The following is a 26,672-nucleotide window of genomic DNA, read 5'->3' as shown; positions in this document are numbered from 1 at the left end:
ATGAGAAAAAGACACTGAGCAGCACATCTGAGAGCCTCTCTGGTTCATTCTCAGTGATCTTCTCTAAACTGAAGATGTCTCTGCCTACAAAACTTGATCACACTCCAAACTAATTAGAGTGAAGAGCACCTGCTCAGAACCTGGAATAAAAAGCTTCAGAGAAAGACTTCTCAGTCTAGGAGAATTCAACCACCAATTTATGGTCATCACAGAGTTGCTGCCTCACAAAGCAGGGAAGAGACACACCAAAATACTCAAAAATTCACTAAAAACAGCAGAGATGCAACTCTGATGAGTCCCTTCAATTCCAGGAATCACCCAAAGGAAAGCCTAACAATGAGGACTCATGGCACCATTATTTACCAGGCAGAGATCAAGGCAATGCAAACATAAGGCTTAGGAGGAAAGTGAGGGCCTGCCACAGGACATGCCATACATATTTTGCCAATATCACATAATAGCAAACATCATAACCCTTTGCCTTTCTTCATGGAGACGATAGTCTAAGGGAACTTAATCATGAATTTAAAAAAGAAACAAAAAAGAAAAAGAAAAATCAGTTATAAATCTAAATAAATTATCAATGGCCATGTAATAAAAGTCATAGTATGGTCAATGAAGATTACAATTCATAATCTCCAAAAAACATTACTTCTGTCTTTATTCAACAAGACCCTTTTTTTAAACCTCTGTATCCCTCCTAGTGCCTAGCACTAAACAAATTCTCAGTGTATATGGAAATACTTAAGGAATTTCATTTCAGTTCCTTTTGCACATTTAATCTCCAGGAAAAGGGATGATTAACAGAAATTTCTAGATACCAAGACAGACTACTAAGTTTGGTATTAAAGCAGATCCTAGAATTAAGATCAAGAACTATAATCTGTATTTATCATAAAACTTTTAAAAGTTGAGCTTTACTTTAAGTACAAAATTTAAATAATAATCTCACCCCCATCCCAAGCAACTGCATTTACCTTAGCCATGACTTCTGGATCTGGTTCTTCCACAGGGTCAGCCCATTCAACTGTAACTACATTTCCCCATACTTTTACTTTTCCACTCATCAGCCGGCGTCTGGCTTGTGCTGCTGACTTGTGATCCTCATATTCAAGGAAGCAGAACCCCCGATTCTTCTTTTTGTCATCGGGTTGATGATAGAGAATAACGTCCACCAAACCCTCTGTTAAACCAACAGCCAGATATATAAGCCAAAAGCATCCACCACACATCTAGCGATTAGGCAGACCTAAATCCATTTGCCGAAGAGCAAAAAATATTGAAGAAGCCTCAAAATGATTCCCTAATTACCTAGTAGACAATTAAATCAGCATTGTTAGATATGGATTGTGAAACAATATTTTACGTTTCTTTTTAATTTTTTCAGGGTCCTGAGGGTACAGCCATAAACAACAGGTCCAGTTACTGTATTCTGATGTATAACATTCTACCATATTTTAGAGTGTTTGATACAACATGACCTTGTAATTTATAAAAACACTTCCAAGGAATTAAAAATCAAATTACTAATATAAATTGAAAAGAACTTACATTCAACCAAGTAATCATGACCAAAAATCATCCTTGGATCTAACTTAAAAGTTACTGTTTTTACCAAGAATGAAAATGATTGCTGGGGCACCTGGGTGGCTCAGTTGGTTAAGCGTCTGCCTTCAGCTCAGGCCATGGTCCCGAGGTCCTGGGATCGAGCCCCACGTCGAGCTCCCCGCTCAGCAGGGAGTCTGCTTCTCTCTCTCCCTCTTCCTCTGCCCCCCACCCCCAGCTCATGCTGAATCTCTCGTGCTCTCTCTCTCAAATAAATAAATAAAATCTTTAAAAAAAAAAAGAAAATGATTGCTAAATATTGGTGCCCCCCTGGTCTTAGTCCTGTGTTCTCATCTTTCCACACATGTTCTTTCTAGGCAGTATCAGCTAGTTTGTATTTTTAAAAGCTATCTATATCCTTAAGAATGCTTACATTTTATTTCTAGTCCAGACTTAAAGACATTTCAAATTTAGCCATGTCCAAAATTGCAGTTACCGCTCCCCAAATCTGTCTTCTCTACTTCCCTAATAAATAGTACCATCTCCTGGTTCTCAAGCCAGAAACTGAAGACTCATTCTTGATTTCTTCCTTTACTTTCTTTCCTTTATTCCCCTACCCAATTCAGAGCCCATCTACTTCTTTCCACCTTCACAGCTATTACCCTAGTCCAATCTTCTATCCAAACTACTGTGATAGCCTCAACTAATTCATTAGCTTCTACTCTGAAGCCCCTCTAAACTATTATCCATATGGCAGTAGAGATAATATTCTGTAAACATGAAACAGATGTTACTCCCTGCTTGAGATCTTTAAATACCTTCTCATTCTACAAAAATTAAATCTAAACTCCTTACAAGGTCCACAAAAGCCTTGCCTACTTCATCTAATTCTACAGTAATTTTAACAACACTGGCTTTTTCTCAGTTCCTGTAATACACCAAGTTCTTTCTTGCCTCAGAGACTTAGCATGTGTTGCTCTCTTGGAATGCACATCCCTCTGCTCTTTGTTATGCTACATCCTCCTCATTCTTCAGGTCTTGCTTGAAATGTCATCTTATCAGAAAAGCCTTCCATAACCATCAAAAGAGGGCTAATAGCTATTCTCTAGCTAGTATCCTTTATTTCCCTCTTCTTAGGGCTCACCACAATGTGTAAATATTTCTTTAATTTTTTTTTGTCTTATCTGCTTTCCCAGAATGTAAGCTCTACAAGGGCAGAAAATAGATCTTATTCACCATTGTATCCCAGCCCATAACACAATGCCACCACTTTAATAGGCACTGGATAAACACCTGCTGAAGGAATGAATAAACGGGTAAGAAGTCAGAAAGGAGCTGATAGGTAATCAAGTGATGAGGTCAAAGAACTGCACCATCTGGAGCCTGTGACCAACACAACTGTGATGGATAGTGGCAGTGGTTACAAAGTAGAACGCTAGAAATCAAGATTTTGGAGTGGGTGGAATTTTTGGCAGCAAGATCCAGAATGTGATCTGGATGTGGGGGAGCTGAAGTAAAGAACTGGAGATGAGGTGGTCATAAAACTAGGAGGCTAGGGGATTGGACAGTCATCCATGTACATACATGTTAAAGGTACTACAAATAAGTCAATTTAGGACCGAAGAGAAAGACTATGAGCCAAAAGCAATCTTCAATTAATGAAAGACTGAATCCAGAAAGGCAATAGATGACAGCTTCAAGGAAGGAGAAAGGACAGTTTATCTGGAGGACAAAAACATGGCTTTTGGGCGCCTGGGTGGCTCAGTTGGTTAAGCGACTGCCTTCGGCTCAGGTCATGATCCTGGAGTCCCTGGATCGAGTCCCGCATCGGGCTCCCTGCTCGGCAGGGAGTCTGCTTCTCCCTCTGACCCTCCTCCCTCTCATGCTCTCTGTCTCTCATTCTCTCTCTCTCAAATAAATAAATAAAATCTTTAAAAAAAAAAACAAAACAAACAAACAAAAAAAACATGGCTTTTATGAGGGGAAGTAATGGTCTAAATCAGTGTTTTTTAGACCATAACTAGAATGAGTATATCTCTACCCACATTTAAAAAAGATGAAATGGAACAGGAAAGATCACACTAAATCATGTAAAATAAGTGCAAGTACAGTTCTGTTAAATTTTGTTTCAGTTATAAATGTATACAGACCTGTGATGTAAAATGTACTTCTCAATCAACTCCATGGATGTATAATTGGAAATTTTGAAAAATCTGATCTAGACAAGGCAACAGGAAGGAGGAGGAGAAGAACTCTCATCCTCTTGGCCCTAAAACACGCTGAATGTTGGCAAGCCTCCACTGGGGGCTACAAGGCAAAGACTCCGGCAAAAGCTAAGGATCAATTAAGGCACAGAAGTAAGGGGACATTCCAAGAAATTAAGGATATAAGGGAACATGCTTAGACCAAACCGCTGTAAAGCAGAAAGGAGGCAATTCAGACACTGAAGATTTCAATTTTTAGATTAATATACACTTCCTTTTTTTGTACTTATAAAATAGTACCACATATTTCCCAAAACTAACTTCTACTAAATACATTTTTGTTTTACCTGTGACTTTACTGAATTCTTCCAGAATGTTTTCCTTGGTCTTATTCTTCGGAATTGATCCAACAAAAAGCCTGTTGTTTGCCACAGAAATGCACACTCCAAGGTGTTTACCAGGGCGAATTTCATAGCTGTCACACTGCAAGGAAGAAAAGAACCAGATACCCCACAACCATCCCAAACTCGGGACAACTGATCTCAACCTAAAAAATTCAACAATATAAGGTCAAACACTTCCTGCTTCACAAACTCACCGAGTTCCCTCATGCTTACCATTATAAAAATGTGTATTTTAAAACTTGTTACGGTCTCTCACCTTAGTTTGGTTTTGTTAACTTTCACTGCTCTTCTGGATATAAATGACTCAGTTATTCACTTTATTTTTAAAAACACCTTATGCCATATTTCAATGTTATCTATCTGAAAAATTTTCCAGAGAATTTCAGAAAAAGTACCCAAGACTGATCATTCAGGATTCTTGGGAGATAAAATTAGATGCACATAAGCCAAAAGCAAAATAACAACAGTCAACAACTATGTGTAATCAATAAAAAGAAATTCAGAAGAATTTCACATGCTACACAAAACACAGTACTCTGAATGTATACATGAAAAGTTTTAAACAGCACATCAAACACAATACCTTCAAAATTATATGAAATGATAGGAAATAAAAAAGGCTTTATTTAAATCACTATGGTGATAGTTTCCTTGATAAACTTTAGCTTGTTAGACTTTCACATTACTTACCCATTAGCTTACTAAAAGATATGTGATTATTAAAAAATAAAAATCTCCATACATTGCCAAAAATGAGGAAATAAGGCTTTGAAAATTTCTCAGTAAAAACAAGTTGGAAGGAAAAGTTCTTAATAAAATCTAAAATCTGGGTCAAGCCAGAAGTGGAACTAATTTAGAAGTGATTAATGAAACCAAAAGCCCTGGTGAAAGGATACCCATTCTAGAAGGATTGGAACTAGACAAAGTGAAGCTTTTAAATGTCTGGAAAGAGTATGCAAAAACAACGACACGGTTATTTGAAGTTACTGAGATGGCTGTACCAACACAGGCATGAAGATATTTCTCACTTGCAGAACTCTGTTACGACTCCTACCACTACTAGCAGCAGTACTATTGTACTACTAAGTACAAAGGGTCAAAGGAAATTACTGGATTACAGAAGATGGGCTATAAAATAGTAAAAAAGGAGAGAAAGACTGAAGGCAGAGAAGACTGAAGGGCCTGAAAACAAAATAGAGAAAAGAACAGGCATATACTTAGAAAATAAACTGTATGATTAGGTTGTGACAAAAATAAGAGTCTCAATCATTTCCTGAATTGTGTCCTAAAAGTCACTGTCACCCAGTTATGTTCCCCAGAATCCATCCCAGCCTTCATTACACTTTTAAGAATCTTGTCCTAAAGTTTAACAGTAACAATTCACACTTTTGCCTAAAATCCAAAGAGAGAACTGCAGAAGCCAAATATTCAAATGAAACTTTAGATACTAACCAATCTAATAAATAACTTAATAGAATTATGGAAGACTTTCTCTAACACATTATTTCTTGGGTATTTTCATTCTTTTTTACTTTTATAATCAGAAAAAATAGAGCAAAGGTCACATATCAACTTTACCAACATCTAACCATGCAAAGAAAAAAACTAAAGAAAATGAAACAATGTTAACTGCAAACATTTTTAACTGAGGTGATTTGCCACTAGACAGTGGTATTTGTTTATCACATACCAGTTTAACAGCCTCCTGTGCAGCTTCCTTTCCACAGAAGGTGATAAATGCATACCCTCTGTTCTGACCAGACAGTGGATCCATCATAAGACGTAGATCCCAAATGGGACCAGCCTTTTCAAAAAGGGGTACCAACTCATCCTCATATAAATCTCTTGGTATTTTACCTACAAAGACCTGAAATAAAATCTCTGTATTAGAACCCCAATGTAAGCATTTTAGAGCCATAAAGCCTAACAACCTTTCTTCTAAGGGGTTACGGGCACAAAGATAAGGAGGAATGAGGACAATTTGAATCTTTAGGAGTTAACCCTAATGTTTATTATAATGACCTTAGGGTCATTAACACAGAACAATATTCTATACTGAAAAATGGAAAATGATTAAGAGTGTGCAAAATCTGTACAAACAACTCTAAATTTTTTATTTTTATAGTTTCACAAAAACACAGAATAAAGGATACATGTATGTATCTTTGGGAAATATGATATCTGCATTTTTATAAAAACAATAATTGAATAAAGACTGTAGTGGTCTTCCTCAAGTTTTCTCGATTCTAGGGGTGCCTGGGTGGCACAATCAGTTAAGTGTCTGACTCCTGATTCTGGCTCAGGTCATGATCTCAGGGTCGTGAGATTGAACCCTGTGGCAGGTTCCATGCTCAGCATGGAGCATGCTTAAGTTTCCCTTGCCCTCTGCCCCTCTGCCCCTCTGCCCCGCGTGCGTTCTCTCTCTCTTCCTCAAATATATAAATCTTAAAAAAAGTAATTACTAAAAAAAATTATGTAATAAGGATTAAATATACAATAAATTAAAACTAAACAATCAAAAATCTTCTCAGTATTTAATATCAGACCACAATTTCTTCAAGCTTCCACCACATCGGCAACATTAAAGACAATCTTTTACGTTAAAACATTTGCAATCCACATGCAGTCTTTTATTTAAAGATTTATTTATTTGAGAGGGAGAGAATCTCAAGCAGACTCCCCACTGAGTAGGGAGCCAGACACAGGGCTCGATCTCACGACCCTCAGATCATGACCCGAGCCAAAACCAAGAGTCAGACACTTAACTGACCGAGCCACCCAGGCGTCCCGACACGCAGCCTTAAAGAATGAAGTCAGTGTCTGCATTTGAGATGAATTTTTTTTTTTTTTTTAAGATTTCATTTATTTATTTGTTAGAGAGAGAGAGTGCACTCAAGCAGGGAGAGCAGCAGGCAGAGGGAGAAGCAGGCTCCCTCCTGAGCAAGGAGCCCAATGCGGGGCTCGATCCCAGGACCCTGCGATCATGACCTGAGCCGAAGGCAGACGCTTAACGACTGAGCCACCCAGGCGTCCCTAGAGATGAATTTTCTAGTGAAACTCATCTACATCAACATTTCATATTCTGAAAAATGACCTGGTTAATGAAACAGCAATCCAAAAGATGCCCAAATTATTACTGGATATTATGTTTCTGACGTTAAATTAAGCTCTATAACTGTGCTAAGACAATCCTTTTCAAAATAATTAGATTTACCTTCACTGCTGTCTGGTAAAACTCCTTTTGAATCCCTAGAATAATTTTCACATAACAGCTATTCAATCCTTCTGTCTCTAGTCTCCAATCCTCATTCACTAAGTCACTCCAAGGAGATCACGTGCGAAAGGCAGTGGTTTCCTCATATTCTTTCCTCTCAGCCTTAAAAACATTCTCAGAATCTGTTTCTATTTCTTTATACCGCAGAAAAAGAGATTTATTTCCTTTCCAAGGTTAACTCCTTAACTGTAATAACAAAGCCCATTTCTTCACACCACCTTCTCCTGGAAATAATTGCAAACTTTTATTTCTTCGACTCTCCAATTTTGCTAAGTACATCCTTCCAAACATGCCACATCTCCCATAACAAAACAAAACACAAACAAGAAATATTTACCCATTTATCTTTCCTTTCACTTTCAAATGCTTTGAACACATGGCCATGTCTTTTATTTCGCTCATGCAGTTATTCAACCCGTCTACCATATCCTCAGTACCGTGCAGCTACCAAGTATAAGACATCGAAGGCCGCGTCTGTGCAGTATCCCTACAGAACCGTTTTTCTAACAAAAACTCACTGTGGAGAGCCCTTGGCATCTATGCTCTCTCTTTAACTACAACACTGGCTTCTTCCACTAACACTAAGCTGCATACCCAAATGTCACTAATGGACTTCAAATGACTAAATTCAAGTCTTTTTTTCCTCAGTCTCATCTTGCCCTCTCGGTAAGCAATAACATTGGTGATGCTGCCTCCTACAAATTCTCTTCCCTTCAATTTTTACAATCCTCCACTAGCCTGGTCTTTTTACCTTTAATTATTTCCCTATCCTTTCCGTGGTGATTCTCCTACTCACCTAATAACAGTCTGCATGCTTCCCAAAGTTATGGCTCTATCTCATCTTCCCTGTATTTCCTTCACTTCCAAAGATCATATCCATTCCCCAAGTCTGTATCTATTTAGTCATCTCTCACATCTCCATCCTAAGACCTAATTTTGTAATTCCAACTGCATTTGGAAGCATTTCCTCTTGGTTGTCCTAATTTTACCTCAAATCATCAATAAATAGCAATGTCATTTTTTTGTTTTTTGAATATAGATGTATATATAGATATGAATGACTGTGTATGTGAATAGTACTAATAGTGATGTATCAATGCATGAAAAAACTGTTATAATTTTATTCTTTTTCTTTAATTTTATTTCCTGAGTATTCTACCATAGATATAATAGATTTGTAACAAATGTTTTTTTCCAAAAATCAAAATAAGTAAAACCCACCCTTGTCAACCAGTTCCTTTGATTTTCCTCATTTCTCTTGGGTAACATAATTTCCGCTGCTCCCTCCACCCCCCAAGATCACCAAGGAAATAATACTTTCATAAACTTAAATCTCAGCTATTTTGAATCCCTCCCATTCCTATCCATACCCAATTAATTTTTTTTTTTTTTTAAAGATTTTATTTATTTATTTGACAGAGACAGCGAGAGCAGGAACACAAGCAGGGGGAGTGGGAGAGGGAGAAGCAGGCTCCCCGCGGAGCAAGGAGCCCGATGTGGGACTCGATCCCAGGATCCTGGGATCATGACCTGAGCCGAAGGCAGACGCTTAACGACTGAGCCACCCAGGCGCCCTACCCAATTAATCTTCTAAGTATCAGCCTGAAGTTGTTCCAATAAATAATACCTAGCCTACATAGCAACTGACTTCCAACCTACTCATAGAACTTGTCCAAACTTTTCATGAGACATGGAATTCCATATACCTCGAACTCATATGCCATGTATTTTTCTAAGTTCTAGAGATACAGTGAATACCACAAACAAGGTCTAAGCATTCACGAAGCTTATATACTATTGATAGAGACAAAAGTTAAAAAAAATAAATACGATTTCAAGAGGTATTAAAGGCTAAGAAAAATAAAAGCAAGGAAAGGGAATAAATGAGGAGAAACAGGTTGTAGGAGGGTCTCCCTAAAGAGGTAAATTTGAACTGAGACCTAAGGTAGAAAATTAAGTAAAAATCTGAGGAAAGAGCATCCCAAGGTAAAGAACAACTAGGAAAAGATGGGAATACATTTGATGTATCTGATGAACAGCAAACAGGACAGTGACTGGAAGAAAAGACCCACATAGGAGACAGTGTTGGGAAAGAGAGAACAGGGGCCAGATTAAGTTAAACCATGTTAGGAGTTTCCATCTTATTCCAAATGTGTTGGGAAGATATCAGTGGGTTCTGAGCAGACAAGTGACTAGGTATGACATGTTCTAAAGGGCTGGCAAATAGGTAGAAGATGGACTGTATGGAGAAACAGGCTGCCCAGTCAGGTTCATAAGGCAATCTAGGCAAGGGATGACGGCGGCATGAAGTAATGGGTTGATAGCTTGAAGGTAGGGAGAATGTGAGAAATAGTTAAGTTTTAAGTTATACTGGGTTCAGATCTACATTTTAGTTACTTCGAGCAACTTAATTAGTGAGTTTCAGTATCTTCATCTGGGAATAACATCATCCAAAGGGTTCAATGTCCATGTGAGCAGAGCCCAAATCTTGTTCCTCATTTTATTCCCAACTTGAACACAGTGCCTGAAACATAATAGCTGCTTATCTTTGATTAATGTTCAAAAGATCATCTACCTCATGCTGTTAACTTATACACTAGATCCCATCCCTTCTCTTCCACTCAAGGACACATGGTCCAGCAACAATTTGATCATCGGCACACAAGTGATTTTAATTTCTCACTTAAAAAAAAAATGTTTGTTTTTTTTTTAAAGATTTTATTTATTTATTTGACAGAGAGAGACACAGCGAGAGAGGGAACACAAGCAGGGGGAGTGGGAGAGGGAGAAGCAGGCTTCCCGCTGAGCAGGGAGCCCGATGCGGGGCTCGATCCCAGGACGCTGGGATCATGACCTGAGCCGAAGGCAGACGCTTAACGACTGAGCCACCCAGGCGCCCCTTAAAAAAAATGTTTTTAAGGGGCCCCTGGGTGGCTCTGTCGGTTGGGCAGTGGACTTAAAATTTATTTTTTTAAGATTTTATTTATTTATTTGACAGAGAAACACAGCGAGAGAGGGAACACAAGCAGAGGGAGTGGGAGAGGGAGAAGCAGGCTTCCCTTGAGCAGAAAGCCAGATGCAGAGCTCGATCCCAGGACCCTGGGATCATGACCTAAGCTGAAGGCAGACACTTAATGACTGAGCCACCCAGGCGCCCCTGGACTTAAAATTTAAATGAAAACAAAAATATATCTTGACTATGACACACCTTCCAGTTATTATCCCATTTCTCTATTCTTTTTAGCAACATTGCTCAAAAGAGCTGTATGTACTTCTTATCTCAAATCCCTTGCCTCCCACTCTCTTGAATCCTCTCCAAATATGGCTTTCACCACCATTCTTGTCAAAGTCACTGATGACATCCATGTTGCCATACTGATTTACTGAGAATCAAATGTCAATTCACGGTCCTCTCTTACTTGGAAAGTTTGTTGTAACCAACCACCTTCCTTCTGTGAAAACTCCGTATTGACTGGACTTCTAGGATACCACATTCCTGATTTTTCTCTTACCTCATTGGTTCTTTCTGCTCAGTTCCCTTTGCTAGTTCCTTCTCATCTCTCCAATCTGTAAATGTAGAGGGCTGCAGGGATCAGATTTTAGACCTTTAGTCTATCTACACACACTTCCTTGGTGATCACATCCAAAACTCATGGTTTTTAAATACCAAGTAGATGCTTATGCCTCCCACACTTATAATCTCCAGCCAAAACTCTTCCCTGAACTCCAGGCTTATAGAAGTAACTGCTCATTCAACAGCTCCACTTAGAGGTCTAAGAGACATCTAATTCTTAACATGTCCAGAACTGAATTACGATCTTTCAATCCTGCTAATCTGCCCTTCTCTATAGCATTCTTCATTTCAATAAATGGCAACTCCATCCTTCTAGCTGCTCAGGTCATACACCTTGAAGTCATCCTTGGCTCCTTCCTCTCATACCCCATATCCAACTCATCAATAAATCCTGTTAGATGTGCCTTCAAAATATCCAGAATCTGACCACTTCTCACTAGCCTCAGCTTATCAATCCTATAAACGAACATTCGTAACAGGGCACAGCGTTAAAAAAACTACAGATAAAAGATGTCCTGAGACAAAATAAATATACAAGGATAATCGGTATTCATTTTGAAATGTACTTTTTGGTGTGGCTAAGCTCTCTGGCCCAGTCGGACAGTGTTTTTGTACTTGAGGGTATTTGTATTTGAACATTTAAAAACTGTTCTGGGAAGCAAATTCTGCTTCATACTACTTCCATTAACATAATGCAATGGTGCTTCATAATTACATTATTCACTATCCCTATTTCTTCCATACCCATTACAAAAACACATAAAGCAAAGAGCACATCAAGTGGCACTGTGAAAATACACGTGACACACAGCTAAGTGAGGAAGCTAAGTGCCAGGTTATTACACTACTTATGTAACACTTGTGCCTGTGTTTTTAGAACAGACAGGTTTGCCTCGTTAAGCAAACCTAACGTGAAAAACCTGTATTTTCAGAAAAAGTAATTTAATGATTGTTTAATCACTTTACATACAGGATTCATAAGAGCCAAGTTCCTTGTGTACTCCAAAGTATCATTTGAATGTTAGAAGTCCAACTTACAGATTTTCCATAAGAATACTGTTTTACTTTAGAAGAAACATCAACAAATCTGTGGTCAACAAAGTCCCCAATATGATAATCACTGGGATCCAAGAAGAAACAGGCTAAATATACTGATTTACTGAGAAGCTGGAGATGGCTTCATTTCAAGATCAGTTTAACCCAGGACATATAAGTAACTTAAAAAGGCTAAAAATAAACAGCATTCAAAACTAAGCATGATTCCTTTAAAAGTTTCTAAGCTCAATTTTTAATTAACTAAAATGAAATAAAACTGTTCTCCTTTTATGAACTCGTTGGTCCCTGAGCCATTCTGGCTCCATATGAACTGTGTGGAGTAAGCCCGCAGGCATACATGCAGGTGAGCCTCCCTGCCCCCGCCCCCGCCCCCGCCCCTATTAGACCCACAGAATCTAATGAATACCGTAACAACCAGTTCTTTCTTTACTCACTAAGCATCAAGGCTTGAAAAAGTTTTGGCTGTCTACTATCTAACCATCAAATACTTCAACAGTAACAGAGAAAGCCCTTTGAGGCTCTGGAAGGAAGAGAGTTAACAGGCAGTGCAACGTAGTCTTCTGAGCATCTACTAGGGCTCTTCCCTTGCCCAGCTCCTATTTGCTACTTTGCAAACACAGCAGCTTTTCCTCATACGTAAGTCCGTTCAGGTACTACTAAGTCATATACTTTTACATCTCTGTTAAATACACAGGTTCTCTAACACTTCCATTAGTTAAAATACCAAAGAATTAAATTTCAATCTACCATTTCCTTTGAATTCCTCTACAAAACACCAGTGCTGTGCTCTTTAAAAAGATAAGTGCTTATTATAATGGAAACAAATAAAAACAGAGGCTGCTTCCCCAAACAGTTTTACAATGCCAGCTGAAGAATACAAAGATACTATAAGCAGACTAGGGGGCGCCTGGGTGGCTCAGTTGGTTAAGCGACTGCCCTGCCTTCGGCTCAGGTCATGATCCTGGAGTCCCGGGATCGAGTCCCACATCGGGCTCCCTGCTCGGCAGGGAGTCTGCTTCTCCCTCTGACCCTCCTCCCTCTCATGCTCTGTCTCTCATTCTCTCTCGCAAATAAATAAAATCTTAAAAAAAAAAAAAAAAAAAGACTAGACCTGAGGGCCCAGACACACTAAAAAATACACTTCAAAATTAATACCTAGCTTTCTTATATATTTCTTATCTCAGGACAATGCTTAGAAACAATGCAAAGGAGTGCTCCTTTATAGGATTAATTTACAGTAGATTTTACCAAGATGAAACCTCGGTCTTCTCGTAACTTTAACATTGTCAGACTCAGGCACGGACCCTCACTTCAACTTCCTCAATCAAGACCTAAAATTTTTTAATGACTGTAGTGAAATATAAAAGAACAACTTAAACCTCACAGCATCAAAAATGACACCAACTAAAACCAATTTATTTATTAAATCAGCAACCCAATATATTAAAAACCTATTTTTCTGACTTTTTAAAAACTAATTTTAGGGGCACCTAGGCGGCTCAGCTGGTCAAGCGTCCCACTCTTGGTTTTGGCTCAGGTCATGATCTCATGGGTCGTGAAGTTGGCTTGAAGATTCTCTCCCTCTGCCCCTCCCCCACATGCTCTGGCTTTAAAATAAGTAAATCTTTAAAAAAAACAAAACAATACTTCAATTTTTAACAAATATAGGCCAAATCTCATGGAATTTAACTTTATGGGAAGAATCCAAACCTTTACACTAAGATTTTGTTGTAACGAACTGCTTGACAGGAGTGGCTTAGGCTCATATAGGGATTTCACGGCAAAGTTATTTGCTGTATGCGATGATATCTAATATATAGGAAAATGCATCTTTCTCCTAAAGACACAATGCAATGTAAGAGAATATGCATATTTTATAATTAGGATACCAACTTTGTTTCTAATTGGATAATCAAAATAGTTTATCCTATTAAATTGTTTAAATGCTTTCAGCGAAATGTGAAGAGTACCAACAAACTCCTTTCTTAACCTATATAAAACAAGTCTCCATTAATGAGCTCAATAAAACCAATCTAATGGGCTAAAAAAGTTCATTTTTATAATTATGAAATAGATACAACCAACTAATTTGATACTAGGCTATATTGGGCATTGGAAAGAACATTAACAATATTATACAGACTTAATTTTTATTCCTAAGAATTTTATAACTAAAGAAACAAGACTAAGATGAATGTAGTAACTGATAAATACTAATGAGGGTATCACATGCTGAATGGTATACTACAGATAACTTTTTCAAACATACATATTTCCCTGTTGAAGGTGTTGTAGGCTGCCTCTAAATAAGAAGTGAAAGAGTAATTACATTTATTTATTTTATATGAGGGTTTTAGGTAAGAAAATGTAAAACCATTCAGAAAAAAAAATACCTATGACGTAGCAGTTCAAGTAAGAAAGTTGAACTATATTTCTATATTGTTTAAAAGTTAATAAAATGTAAATGTAGATTTGAAAGGGTTCACAATCTAAGTAGAACATTAGAAATGAAGGACGGCTTGAGGCACCTGGCTGGCTCAGTCAGTAGAGTGCAACTCCTGATCTCAGGGTTGTGAGTATGAGCCCCACGCTGGTACAGAGATTACTTAAAAATAAAAAATCTTTTTTTTTTTTTTTTTTAACGATTTTATTTATTTGGGAGAGAGCGAGCGAGTGCACAAGCAGGGGGAGCAGCAGGGAGAGGGAGAGGGAGAAGCAGGCTCCCCACTGAGCAGGGACCCAACATGGGGCTCGATCCCAGGACCCTGAGATCATGACCTGAGCCGAAGGCAGACGCTTAACCGACTGAACCACCCAGGCGCCCCATTAATAAATAATCTTAAAAAAAAAAAAAAAAAGACCAAACTACTACTCACTTGTATACTATGTTTCAATGACATTTGCTCCTATAACAAACTTAGATGGCTCACAGTCCAATTCTAACTCTACAATAATTATGGAACATGAAATAATTTATAGTTTTTTTTAAGAGACTCAAAACAATAATACGTAGCTGATTTAGGTTATCATGAAAAATAAAAATGCTTAGAGTCCCTTTTAATACCACTAAATATTAAGAAATAGAATATTAACTATAATAATGCTTGAAGGAAGTTCAGGGCACAAAGACCAATGAATGTAAACTCTATTCTATACAGAGAATACACTGGAATTACTTCTGATATAAATTTAAAAAGTTAGTTAACTGGTGACGTCTTATTTCACAAACTAGAAATAATAATCTTTTCTTTTGGCTACCTGAAAGACACCAGAAAGAAAAGACCTTGCTGTACACTTATATTTTGGCACACAGTTTTTACCATTTAAAGGATCAGAACTGGTGGGGCGCCTGGGTGGTGCAGTGGGTTAAGAGCCCAACTCTTGGTTTTGGCTCAGGTCATAATCTCAGGGTTGTGACACCAAGCCCTCCATCAGGCTCCGCACTAGCACGGGAGTCTGCTTGGGACTTTCCCTCTCTCTACCTACCCTCCCCCATGTGTGCATGTGAGCGTGCACTCTCTCTCTAAAATAAATAAATCTTAAAATAAATAAATAAATAAAGGATTAGAATTGTCTAACACAAAGGTATATGAAGAAACCTTTATGAAGGCACAGATGGAGCAGAAATTGCTTCTTTGTTCAATGACAGACCAATGTATTCGACCTTTTATCTGATCCTACATCCTTTCCTTGTGTGACCCACTCCCATCAATAAATCTCTCAGCAAATATTGAGTACCTTTTATGTGGTGGGAGGAGGATCAAGGAGGGAGGAGGGTCAAGGAGGGAGGACAAGAGCTGTTCAGAATTACTGACATAAAACAAAAACAGAATAAAGCAACTGTTTCTTTTTAGGAACCTCAACCCAGGCACCTAAAATGGTGTGTTGCTGGTTGCATGATTTTAGCAACCAGTTCCAAGAACTCTACATTCCTTTACAGAGTGTTTGGATATCTACTAGTCACATGGTTCTCCTTGCTTAGGACTATAGTAAAATACAAATGGATATCCTAAGAAAATAATTATAGCTACACTTTAAAAAGAATCAACTACTCTTCCCCATCATACAATAGACAGAATAATTTACAAACTGGAAAGATTTCAGCAAACAGCCGAAGAACACTTACTTCTGTTCCAATTCCGGGTTGTACACCAGAGTACACACTGTCTGGTGGAGGACCACCATACTTCCTCTGTCCTGTGGTTACATCCAGAGTATAGCCAGTCCTCTCAAGCAATGCCTAAAGATAATTATACATCTGTTTATACTTGAATATTATATCACACATCAGTATATTATCTTTTCCAAAAGATACCCCAACATCCTAGGCTATGTATCTTAGGTAAAATAATGTCAAAATTCCCACTGGTATCACTCACACGTGTTGCTCCCACTTCATTTTACTGCTCCTTTCCATACATTTAATGGAAAGAATTGTAGACAAATTAAATCTCTAAGCACACAATTTTTTGGTATCAATGAGAACAGAAAAATGGGGCAGATTATTACAAATGTGACATAAGCTGACCCCAGGCTACCTATTCATATTTCTATACTGCAGTAGTCCTCGTTTTGCATTCTCCTCTACTTCAATGAGAGCTTTCCTTAACTTGTTCCCTTTACATACCAGCTACCTACCTATTCTTTTCAAATAAAATGTTCTCTAATCAGAAGTCCTACCTCCTTCATGCAGCTTTTCTCATTCACTATTCCTCACATCTTCCTGTGACTTTCTATTAGTCAAGTAATTTAACCTTTATTTTGTTTAATCCTTTTGTTTTGTACTTCTGCTAGATCATAAGCTCTATAAGAACTAGACCATTTCTCATACAGTACAAACTCAAAATATCTGGCAATTACCAAATGAGTATACTCAGGTTTCAAAAGACAAAACCTTACGTTTCCTGACTACCAACCTTCTTCACAACATTATATTAGGTATTAAAGAGGGACTGTAGAAAAGAAGGTAATGTTCTTGCCCTTAAGGGTTTGTATTTATATGAGAGGCCAACAGCGCAGACACAATGGAAAAAAAATGCAATCTACCTAAAAAGGGGAGAATTTTACACTTCATGTTTTAAAAATTAGATGGTCCCCAACTTGCGATGACTCAACTTACGATTTTTCGACTTCAGGATGGTATGAAAGTGATACGCATTCAGTAGAAACCACACTTCAAATTTTGATTTTTGATCTATTCCAGGGCTAGCAATATGCAGGACAATACTCTCATGATGCTGGGCTGCATCAGGGAGGCTCAGCTCCCAGTCAACCACTCAATCACAAGGGTAAACAACCAATACACTTACAACCATTCTGGATCCATACCAATCACTGTTTTTCACTGTCAGTACAGAACTCTGTAAATTACACGAGACATCCAACACTTCGCTATAAAATGTGCTTTGTGTTAGAGGTGATTTTACCCATCTATAGGCTAATATACGTTTTCTAAGCACATTTAAGGTAGACTAGGCTATAATGTCTGGCAGGTTAAGTGTCATTAGGTATACTTTCGACTAAGGATATTTTCAGCAATGTCCAGATAAACCCATCCTAAGTTGATGAAGATCTATACACAATGTCAAAACAACAAGAGATTTTAGACATCCTCAAGTTTAGTGGCTTCAAAAGTATCGCTGGAGGAACCCTGGGATTCCAGAGTTACCTTAGGGTCTCTATTTTTCTACCTTTGACTCAAAAAGAGCTGCTCTAATTTTAAGCACAGAAATACATGTAATATATAATATACATACAAAAAATGTATTACATAAACATTACTTGTCTAATATGTAATATACACATTATCACATATACAATATATACTTATCAAAAGCAAATATCCACTTTTGGGGAAATAACACAGGCCTATTCAATACACACTAGTAAATTTATGTCAAATAGAATTTTCACATATTTATTTTAAAAATACAATAGGTTATGCCATTTTACAGATGAGGGAAAAGGGTACAAAGGAGCTCTATGTAAACTATTATATGACAGGAACTACAAGTTCTACTTCCTGTCTAAAACAAAACTGTACAAACAACTTCATTAAATAAAATATTTCAATTTGAGAAGTCTATCACTGTGGCAAAACGTCAATATCCCCTTAACTAAGGAATGAGGTTCACTAGTCTTTCACCAAAAGCCCTATATTTATCTTGCAGAGTAGTTTATCTAAACAATAATAATAGTAATTGGTGCTAGTTACACAGTTCTTGCCACATTCCAGGCATTATTCTAAGCACTTGACATATCTTAATTCCTTTAATCCTCATAACTCTATGGGAATAGGTACTATTACTATGCCCAGTTTACAAATAATGAAACTGAGATAAACAAAAATTCAGGAGTAAAGCAGTTATAAAACACCTCTTCACCAAAAAAAAAAAAAAAAGAGAGAGAGAGAAAGTGCTTATTTAGAAAGAAACCAAACCAAGAGACATGACTGAGTCAATCTGAAAAGCTATTATCAGAAGCATCAATAAACATGTATCATTCACAGCCAGAACAAGTAATGAGGCAAGGGTCTGAATTAGGGTTTTTCACCAAACATACAACTGAATGTTTGCCCCCAAAATTCTTGTGTAATTTACCTTAAATTATTTCTAAACACTAGCTTAAAAAAAAAAAGTGGAACAATGAAAACTGTTTCTAGGAAATATGAAAAGAAACATTCAATCTCATCATTAAACTTACTACCATTACAAAGACCCGAGGTCAAGTTTTACCTTGATCTTTGCTTCATCAGGCCCCTTTGTGGACTCTTGCACCTTGCTCCCTTGTTTCTCCCTTTGCCTGTAGGTCTTCATAACTCCACATAAAAATGCACTCTTGTTCTAGAACAGACAAGTAATTCAATGAAAAGGACTCACCAGGAATCATCGAAGGGTCAAATACGTAATTTACAATTTCAAAAGACCAGAATTTTAACAAAATATTTACTCATTTATTCACTCAACAAATACTTGCTGAGTGGTGACTATGTGCCAGAGACTAGAGCAGACCACAATAAGACAGCCAAGACCTCAGGGAGCTTACCTTCCACACTGGCAAAACAGTCTTCCATTTGTTGATATTCAAATGCATCTGGACTATCTTTGCCAGACATTCCAAAACTATTCCTCCTACCTACATTATTTTCCTCCAAGATAATAAAACAGGATCAGATAACCCAAAAATGTTTAAAATCTGAGTAACCTAAACCCATAAAAGCCTAGTAATAACAATCAGCAAACCGTGACTTTGATTTTGAGTTTTTAAAGTAACTTACTGCAAAGAAGTGGGGAGAGATTTTACTTTACAGTTGTGTTTCTGAGAACTCTGCCAGAAAAGGTCTTTTTTTTTTTTTTTAACAGAAGCAGAGGTAGTCACAAAAAAACATCACTTCTCTTCAGGAAAAAAAGTAATGGTAAAGTAATGTCTGATCATCAGTTGTTCAAAGGCATTTCTAGTAAATGGCCTTACCTGAACATGTGATAAGTCACTTTCCTTGAACTGCTGTAGTACAGACAGAGCTCCTTCTTCATTAAATTCCCTGAGAGCATCAATTGCTCTTTCATCAAGATCGACATAAGCTACCAATCCTAAAAATTAAATTGAGAAGGGGTAATGTTATTGCAAGAAAAGGGATAACCTAACTGTGCTATCAATGTTTAATCAAGAATTGTTATATTCAATACTACTACTAACAAACTACATTTTCATTTAATATGCATATAGGAAGCTATACAAATACTACACAAAAAGGTCAAGAGTACAAATATGAAAATAAAAGATAAAATGTCAAACATGAATTTCAATCCCTATAAACATGAATTTCAATCCCCACATCCCACAAAAACCCCACAAAATTCCTAGCCCCACTTCCCCTCCCCTCCTTAAGGCTTGGAAATTAAATCTGATGTACACAGTGTACTACAGATTAAGCATTAATATAACAAATTCTGATTTATGTTAGAGTGGTAAGCATACACTGTATTCCCCAAGGATCAATCTTCAAATTATATGGACTGTTGTAGTTGTTGCTAACCACAAGAGGTGGGAGAAAAAAAAGAGAAACCATTTTTACTAAATAATTCTTTCCACTCTCCAAAAGGTATCAAAGGCTTTTCCTCCTTAGCACCAAAGAGAAAATGAAATGCATTTGTTTATCTGAGCATCTACTTTGCTGCAATCAGAATGTGGAAAGGCATAATTTTAAACTCTTCTACAAATGCAAGTGCAGCTTGATTAATCAATTCTGAAAGTCATATTTTAAGGCATTTTTTTGTTCTGATGTGTCAAGCTGAGGTTTAAAAGATGCTGTGGCATTCACAACATTGTCAATAATGACTATTTTTTTCAAATGGCATTAAGGACTTTACTATGGACGTACAAGTAAACTATACAGAAAATATCTGCACTGCATTCTATACATATAGTATATTAACTGCACACAGAACATCTACTCAGTTTGAAATGTAATTTCTTAAGTCTGTTAAGTTTGTGTTGTATTTCTCACTCTATAAGGAATATATTTCAGAATTGATCCAATGTAAAATGGAAATATTTGGCAGATTAAAACCCCAAGTCCATATGAACTAACATCAAAAGTGACTCCATTTTGATAAAGCAAAAAAGAACTTTATTCCATACAGTAAATATATTTTACGTAATGCCATTTGTAAAGTTACTTTAAGAAAATGTTGCCATGTTTATTTTAAAAGCTCAAAATGAGCATGACTAAATATTTGGAGTTTCCTTACTTCAAAATTCCATTACCACCACCCAAAGCCACAACTCAGGACACCCATCGATCCATTCTGTCAATCCAACCCTACACCCAAACCATCAGCCTCTTATCAATAACAAAACACTCTACAAGAGAGCATCTCTGAGCAAATCACTGCCAATTCTCTATGGCAGAATGTCACAGAAAGTTCCCGAGGACTGATTTTCAAATGGAACCATCACCCAGGAGTCATTTTTAGGAAGTCATTTTAACGTCTAAAATTATCCTAAGCGTCTCAGATTTGAAAAAAAAATTTAAGGACAAAAAAACAGATATTTGTTACTACAGTACTTAAGACACATTTGTGAGACAATTCAATTCTCTCTCCCAGAATCTGGATAGGCACACAAAACACAGAGGAAGAAAGTTTCCATCTATGGCCCCAAAGGGGGAGGACACATTTATTTATGAACAACACTCCCTAAGGGTAAATATTTCTCTCCCTCTTTAAAACTTCAAACCGCTTACAACCGACCATATTAAGATATTCAAATTTGCTTAAGCACTTATCCATGGGACTTCTAGATTTTTTTAAAAAGCAGCTGTTACAAACCGAACACTTCCAGATTACTGAGAGATGTGGATTTTTGTCTATTAGAAACTAGACAGGCCACAAACTCTCAAGGAGTCTGACATTTATTATCGTTTCAGACAATACAGTCTAACCAGTCCTCTTATTATGCCACCTAATCAGACCTAAGCTAATTTAACAATCACTTTAAGAAGCTAAAAGTAGAAAAGTAAAAGCAAAATGATGACTGATTTAGATTAAGAAAAAAATGTAAAATTTGGTATGCTGAAACATACATTTTAATTGGTGGTAAATCTAAGACAAATTGATGTACTGTTCTGAAACAACTAAGACTGCATATTCAACACTAAGAAGGCTTCAAAATAATGAAATAAGAATATCAAAGTCAAACCCAATATGCCCTCAATGAAGGGAAAGTAACAAACATTCAGCTCTACATAGATCAGAAACAATAAGTATTATTTAACCTTAAAAAAAAAAATCTATAAAATTCAAAGTGGTTTGCCCTCACTTTCATAACCAGTCAGAAACAAGAAATGCATATTATACCTGTCTGAAATATTTCATCAAGTCTTTCTGCCACCTTCTGTGGGAGGCCTGCCTCTATCAGTGTCTTGTAGTGTTCTGTGTGAGTTACACTGGAAGTATCCATTGGTTCTTCCTCTTCTTTTAACTGTACCGCATTACCATTCACCTGATTAGCCATTTTATTATGCTGCTGGAAAAAATTCAGGAGCTATATTACATTAAGCCAGAAATAACTAGTTTGTAGGACAATGCATGATTTATCTAAACTAATTTGTATACATGCTGCTAATAAACTCTATCAAAATAATATTATATGCCTTTTTGTGATGTATCTGACCTAAATTTGCAACAATAATCCTGTAAAACCATAGGAAATGTACATGGAAGCATTAGATCTTTAAGGAACTTCATGTACACAGGGTTAAAAAAAGGCTTGAATTTACTGAAGGAAGAATTGCTGATTAACAAAAGCAGCTGTTGTGTCCTGACAAGCATATCAACAAATCACCACAAAATCCTAAAAAGCCCATCAGCTCTCAATTCTTACACAGTTTTTAAAAAGTTTGATTTAGAAACAGAATGAACACCCACAGACCACTTAATCAAGGTTTAAGGACTTTCAAATTTTCCTAGTTCTGCTTCAAATCTAGGATAGGTGTGAGATAAATGCACTGCTGTCTCTACTTCAACATGCTGGTGGTTTGGGTTTTCTCCGCCTCACTTAAAAAAAAAAAAAAACACAACTTGACATTAATTTTTGTTCTAAAATTAATTTGCTATTCCCATTCACAGATTTAAAAGAAAAAATGACCAAGTTTAAAAGCTAAACGATTGTTTTAAGTCCACGTAAAATAAGAAGTGAGCTACAATTGAGGGTGCGTCTTTAAAAAAAAAAAAAATCATGAGTATATATTGAATTTTTCCTATCAGTAAAATAAAGCTGCAAAAACATATCGAAGAATAGACAGCTAACTTCTTCCAAATGGTTTCAACAAACATTACCCAATGAGGGTAAACTTCGGTCAGATGTCCCAGATTAACCTACCCAAATTATTTTGTATGTTCAACCTGTATATAACACTGAAATGGACCAACTCCCTGAAGAGAGAGATTAGATAATAAAACCATACAAGGCCAGTCTCTATACTGCCTCAAAAGACAGGGAATTAAAGTGCACTTGTCTGTGGTGAATGTGATGAAGATAATAAGCAGCAGAATAAAGACACTGCAACAAATACTGAAATAGAGGACATGAAGGTGATCTCAAGAAGAAGCCTACTTTTCTTGATGAACCTCAAGGTACCTAGTCAGCTATAAAGAAAATACAAGCTTCCTAAAAAGCACTAAAACCCGCAAGATAACCACACTTCCAGATTGCTTACAACCACTGTGCAAATGCACCAGGTGCAGTTTTCTGACCTAAAACAACTTCTTTTCATTTCAAAGTCCACTGATATTTGGTTGAAGTTAATGAAAAAGGAAGACCAAGGGGAACGAGGTAATAGAGAGCAGGAAGAGAGGAAAATGCAGAAAGGGTTATTCTGAAAATAAGGTAAGTATCATGACTTCTTATGATTACAAAACATTAAGACCTGATAGCCCACCAAGGTCTACACAGACGCAGACTCTCGTTAAACTTTGGGTGGAGAAATGTTTCTCAAGGCAAGCCTCAAATTCTGATGAATTGGCAAAAACGAAAACATTCAAAACTGGCACACTTTTCATCAAGAAACTACTTACAGTGTAAGATGGATACGTTTACTGATTAATACAACCTATTTCTATAAAGATGCACTCTAAAGTCCAAAATCTCTATAGTTCTGTTTTCCCACGCTCCCCCACCCCCAAATACAACCATAAGATCATAAGAACTCAAAAGTTCTCAGTATCACAAGACCCTTAACAGTATTGCACCTGGGAATACTATTAGTCACAGAAAGAAAGCAAATTTTTAACAGGAAAGTTCAATGAACATCTGCTAAGGTGGTATTTTTTTTTTAAGTATGTGTAAAGCAAAAAGACAAGTTGTGTATTAAGCACAAGACAGAAATATTTATGACTACCATTTCATTGCAAAGGCTCTCCTACAAGTTGATTCTAAAATTGGTTGATATTGTCAAAAAGTTTGTAAACTTTAACAAAAAAAAAGTAAAATAATTATTCCAGAAAATAAAACCTTTCAGATCAAGGAAAACCTCTCTCTTCGAGCCAAATACAATGTGCTCATTTTTTAAAAAAAGTCTTTTATGTCATATGAGACCGTTTAAAACTTGTGTCAATTCAACACAATGCCACACAGCCAAACCATATTTCTGGATGCAGCAAATACACTGTGACTGGAGTCATTTGATCTAAGCATTTTTGCAAAAAGTAGACATTTAAATAAGATTTTAAAGGGCTGCTGGGAGATTTGGGAAGTCAGCACTAGCCCCTCCCTGACTTTTTCTGAACATCTCTGTGCAAATTCTTCACATTAAGAGACGGGCTTTAAAAGAACCAACGAAATGAAAACTAACGGGTATCTCAGGGGTTAGGAGTGTCAAAGCCCTTATCCTACGACTGACTCATGAGACATAAACTCAGCCTCTTGAGGACAGCAAAAATCCAGTGTGAAAGGACTGAACCTTTCAAGAACCCCTTGGCCTTAAGTTTTACATTTTGGCAACACGGTTACTACCGTATAAGAAAAAGAATCGCCTTTCCAATTTAGTGCGCCTAAGACATTCTTAGAATTATGTATCTCAGGCGCCGCTTGAAGCCTAAGTTTCACGGCCTCTAGTAGTCATTTTTTCCTTCAAATCTCGGCTCGCAGCATGCAGAGTGGGGGAGGGGAGGGAGGCTTCCTACACAAATCGGCCCTCGGGCTCCAGCTCGCACAAAAGTTTTCTCCCGGCTCAGGTAACCCCGGGTTTGCATCCCGCCCTCGGCCCACCCCACCCCCTCATGCCCGTCCCGTTCAGCAACACATCCCACTCGTGGCTAGGCCGGCCGAGACGACAGCGAAGCGGCTCCAGAGAAGAGAAGCGAAGGGGGCCGCGGGCGTCTGAGGCCGCGGGCCGGGCCGGCCGCGTGGAGCAGCGGGCGGAGGCGGGAAAAACACGGCAGTCCCCGGCAGGCCGCGCGGACGGTGCCCGGCGGGCAGGACCGCGGACCGGGGGCTGGAAGGGCGGGGGGAGGATGAGCAAGGGCGAGGAGGCGCCTCGGCGGGGCTAGGCCCTCCGCTGCGCGGCCGGACGAGGCCGAAGCCGCCCCCAGCCCATCCCCACCCCCACCCTGGGGCCTCGGAGCGAAAACGAAACTGGGGCCAAGGCGCCGAGCCCGGGCTGGGCCCGGTCGGGTCGGATCGGGGCTCCCGGCCCCTCCCCCCACGGGCCGGCGCGAGACTCACCAGGGCAGAGCTGGGGCCGCCGGCCGGGCCCGTGAGAATCAGCGCGAGGCGCTTTGAAAACGACTAGAAATGGCGCGCGCGCCACCCCCTCCCCCCCTCATGGACAGAGATGCGATCCCGGCAGCACGCGGGGTTTCCCGGAACTGCTTCCAGGGACTCCGAGCGGCCGGGCAATCACCTCGCGCGGCGGCCTGAAAGGCGGCTCGGGCGTCCAATAGTAGCGAAAAGAAGCGGCTCACGCTGGACGACAAGGGAGCCAATCGATGAAGCCGTCGGCTGAGCCAATGAGGGAACTCAGCGCCGCCGGCTGGGGCGCCTCCGGGGCGGGGGCAGGAACACAAAGGGGTCTGTGGTGGAGCCCCGGGTAGAGGCGAGGCTGCGGGGCACCAGGCCTTGAGTGACCGAGGCTCTTCGCCCCTCGTCCGCCGCCCATACGAGACCGAAAAGCTAGGCCTCACGCCGCGTGGCTGCCTCCGGAACCCCGCCCCCCACGGCCCGCACCGGCCTCGCTCCTCCGCGGCCCTCCCGCCCCTTCGCCGGCGCCGCGGCGTCCCTAATCCCCTCTCGCGCCGGCGCCGCCGCCGCCGCCGCCGCCGGCGTTCGCCCCAGACACGCCCACCGCCACGCGGTCGGGCCTCCTTCTGGGTCATCTTTTGGGTTCGGGTTGGAACACGGTTTAAGAATGATTTGGCTGGCCGTCTGGATGGAGAATTTAACGGAGAAAGTCATCTCTTGGGAAGATCGGAAAACTGCCCCCTGGCTCCCTGCTACACATCGTTGGGGCAGCTCAGAACGTGAGGGAAATCGCAAAAGTTGGCACCATTCAAGAGCACGGTTAACTCAAAAATGCTAGAGCAGGGACCTTTCCCCACAGAGTTTGAAGCTACTTTTTATGAAGAAGTAAGGCAGATCTATGCATCTGCGAAGCCAAAAGAGCCGTGCAGGGAAAAGGGCTAAGTCCCAAAGGAGGCGAATTCCTGTTATTCCTAAACCGATTTTTCATCCTCCACCCTTACTGGTTTGTTTCCTGTCCTTGCCTTAGTCCAAACCTCTCTCCTCGCACAATCTTCCCAGCTCACTTCTGTAGAGCCAGCTCTTCCCTACCCCAACATCCAATGCCCTACCCCTCTTAGGGACTGGAGAAGGTCAAGCAGTGGTCTACAGAATTTCCAGATAACACTGGAGGATCATTTAAGTTTCCCAGAACCTATCAGCCCAAAATTAATTATTTAAAAGGTACTATGGGGGCGCCTGCATGGCGCAGTTGGTTAGGCATCTTGGTTTGGGCTCAGGTGGTGATCTAGGTGGTGGGATAGAACCCTGCCTTGGGCTCTGCGCTCAGCGGGGAGTCTGCTTGAGATGCTCTCTCTTACTCTCCCTCTGCCCCTCCT

The 26,672-nt window shown here is 39.0% G+C and overlaps 1 protein-coding gene across 5 annotated transcripts in view; it reads right to left on the bottom strand.

The window, feature by feature from the left end:
- HNRNPR (heterogeneous nuclear ribonucleoprotein R) overlaps positions 1-25,406 on the bottom strand; it is a 40,912-nt gene extending 15,506 nt beyond the window's left edge. Inside the window, exons 1-8 of one of the 5 annotated variants that reach the window (XM_032391467.1) lie at positions 25,282-25,406; positions 21,915-22,080; positions 19,528-19,646; positions 18,792-18,899; positions 16,184-16,297; positions 5,844-6,020; positions 4,097-4,232; positions 978-1,192 (exon numbers count right to left, since the gene is read on the bottom strand). In XM_032391467.1, coding sequence (XP_032247358.1) covers positions 978-1,192; positions 4,097-4,232; positions 5,844-6,020; positions 16,184-16,297; positions 18,792-18,899; positions 19,528-19,646; positions 21,915-22,071 — 1,026 coding nt within the window. In that variant the 5' untranslated portion in view covers positions 22,072-22,080; positions 25,282-25,406. Of the gene's footprint in view, positions 1-977; positions 1,193-4,096; positions 4,233-5,843; positions 6,021-16,183; positions 16,298-18,791; positions 18,900-19,527; positions 19,647-21,914; positions 22,084-25,281 lie in introns of all 5 variants that reach the window. The other 4 variants (XM_032391476.1, XM_032391484.1, XM_032391493.1 and 1 more) reach the window with 4 other exon arrangements.
- Positions 25,407-26,672: the final 1,266 nt, after the last annotated feature.

Source organism: Phoca vitulina, unplaced genomic scaffold (assembly GCF_004348235.1).
Source record: "Phoca vitulina isolate PV1807 unplaced genomic scaffold, GSC_HSeal_1.0 scaffold2, whole genome shotgun sequence".
NCBI lineage: Eukaryota > Metazoa > Chordata > Mammalia > Carnivora > Phocidae > Phoca > Phoca vitulina.
The sequence above is the reverse complement of the archived record's forward strand: the minus strand, read 5'-3'. Positions and strand labels throughout refer to the sequence as shown.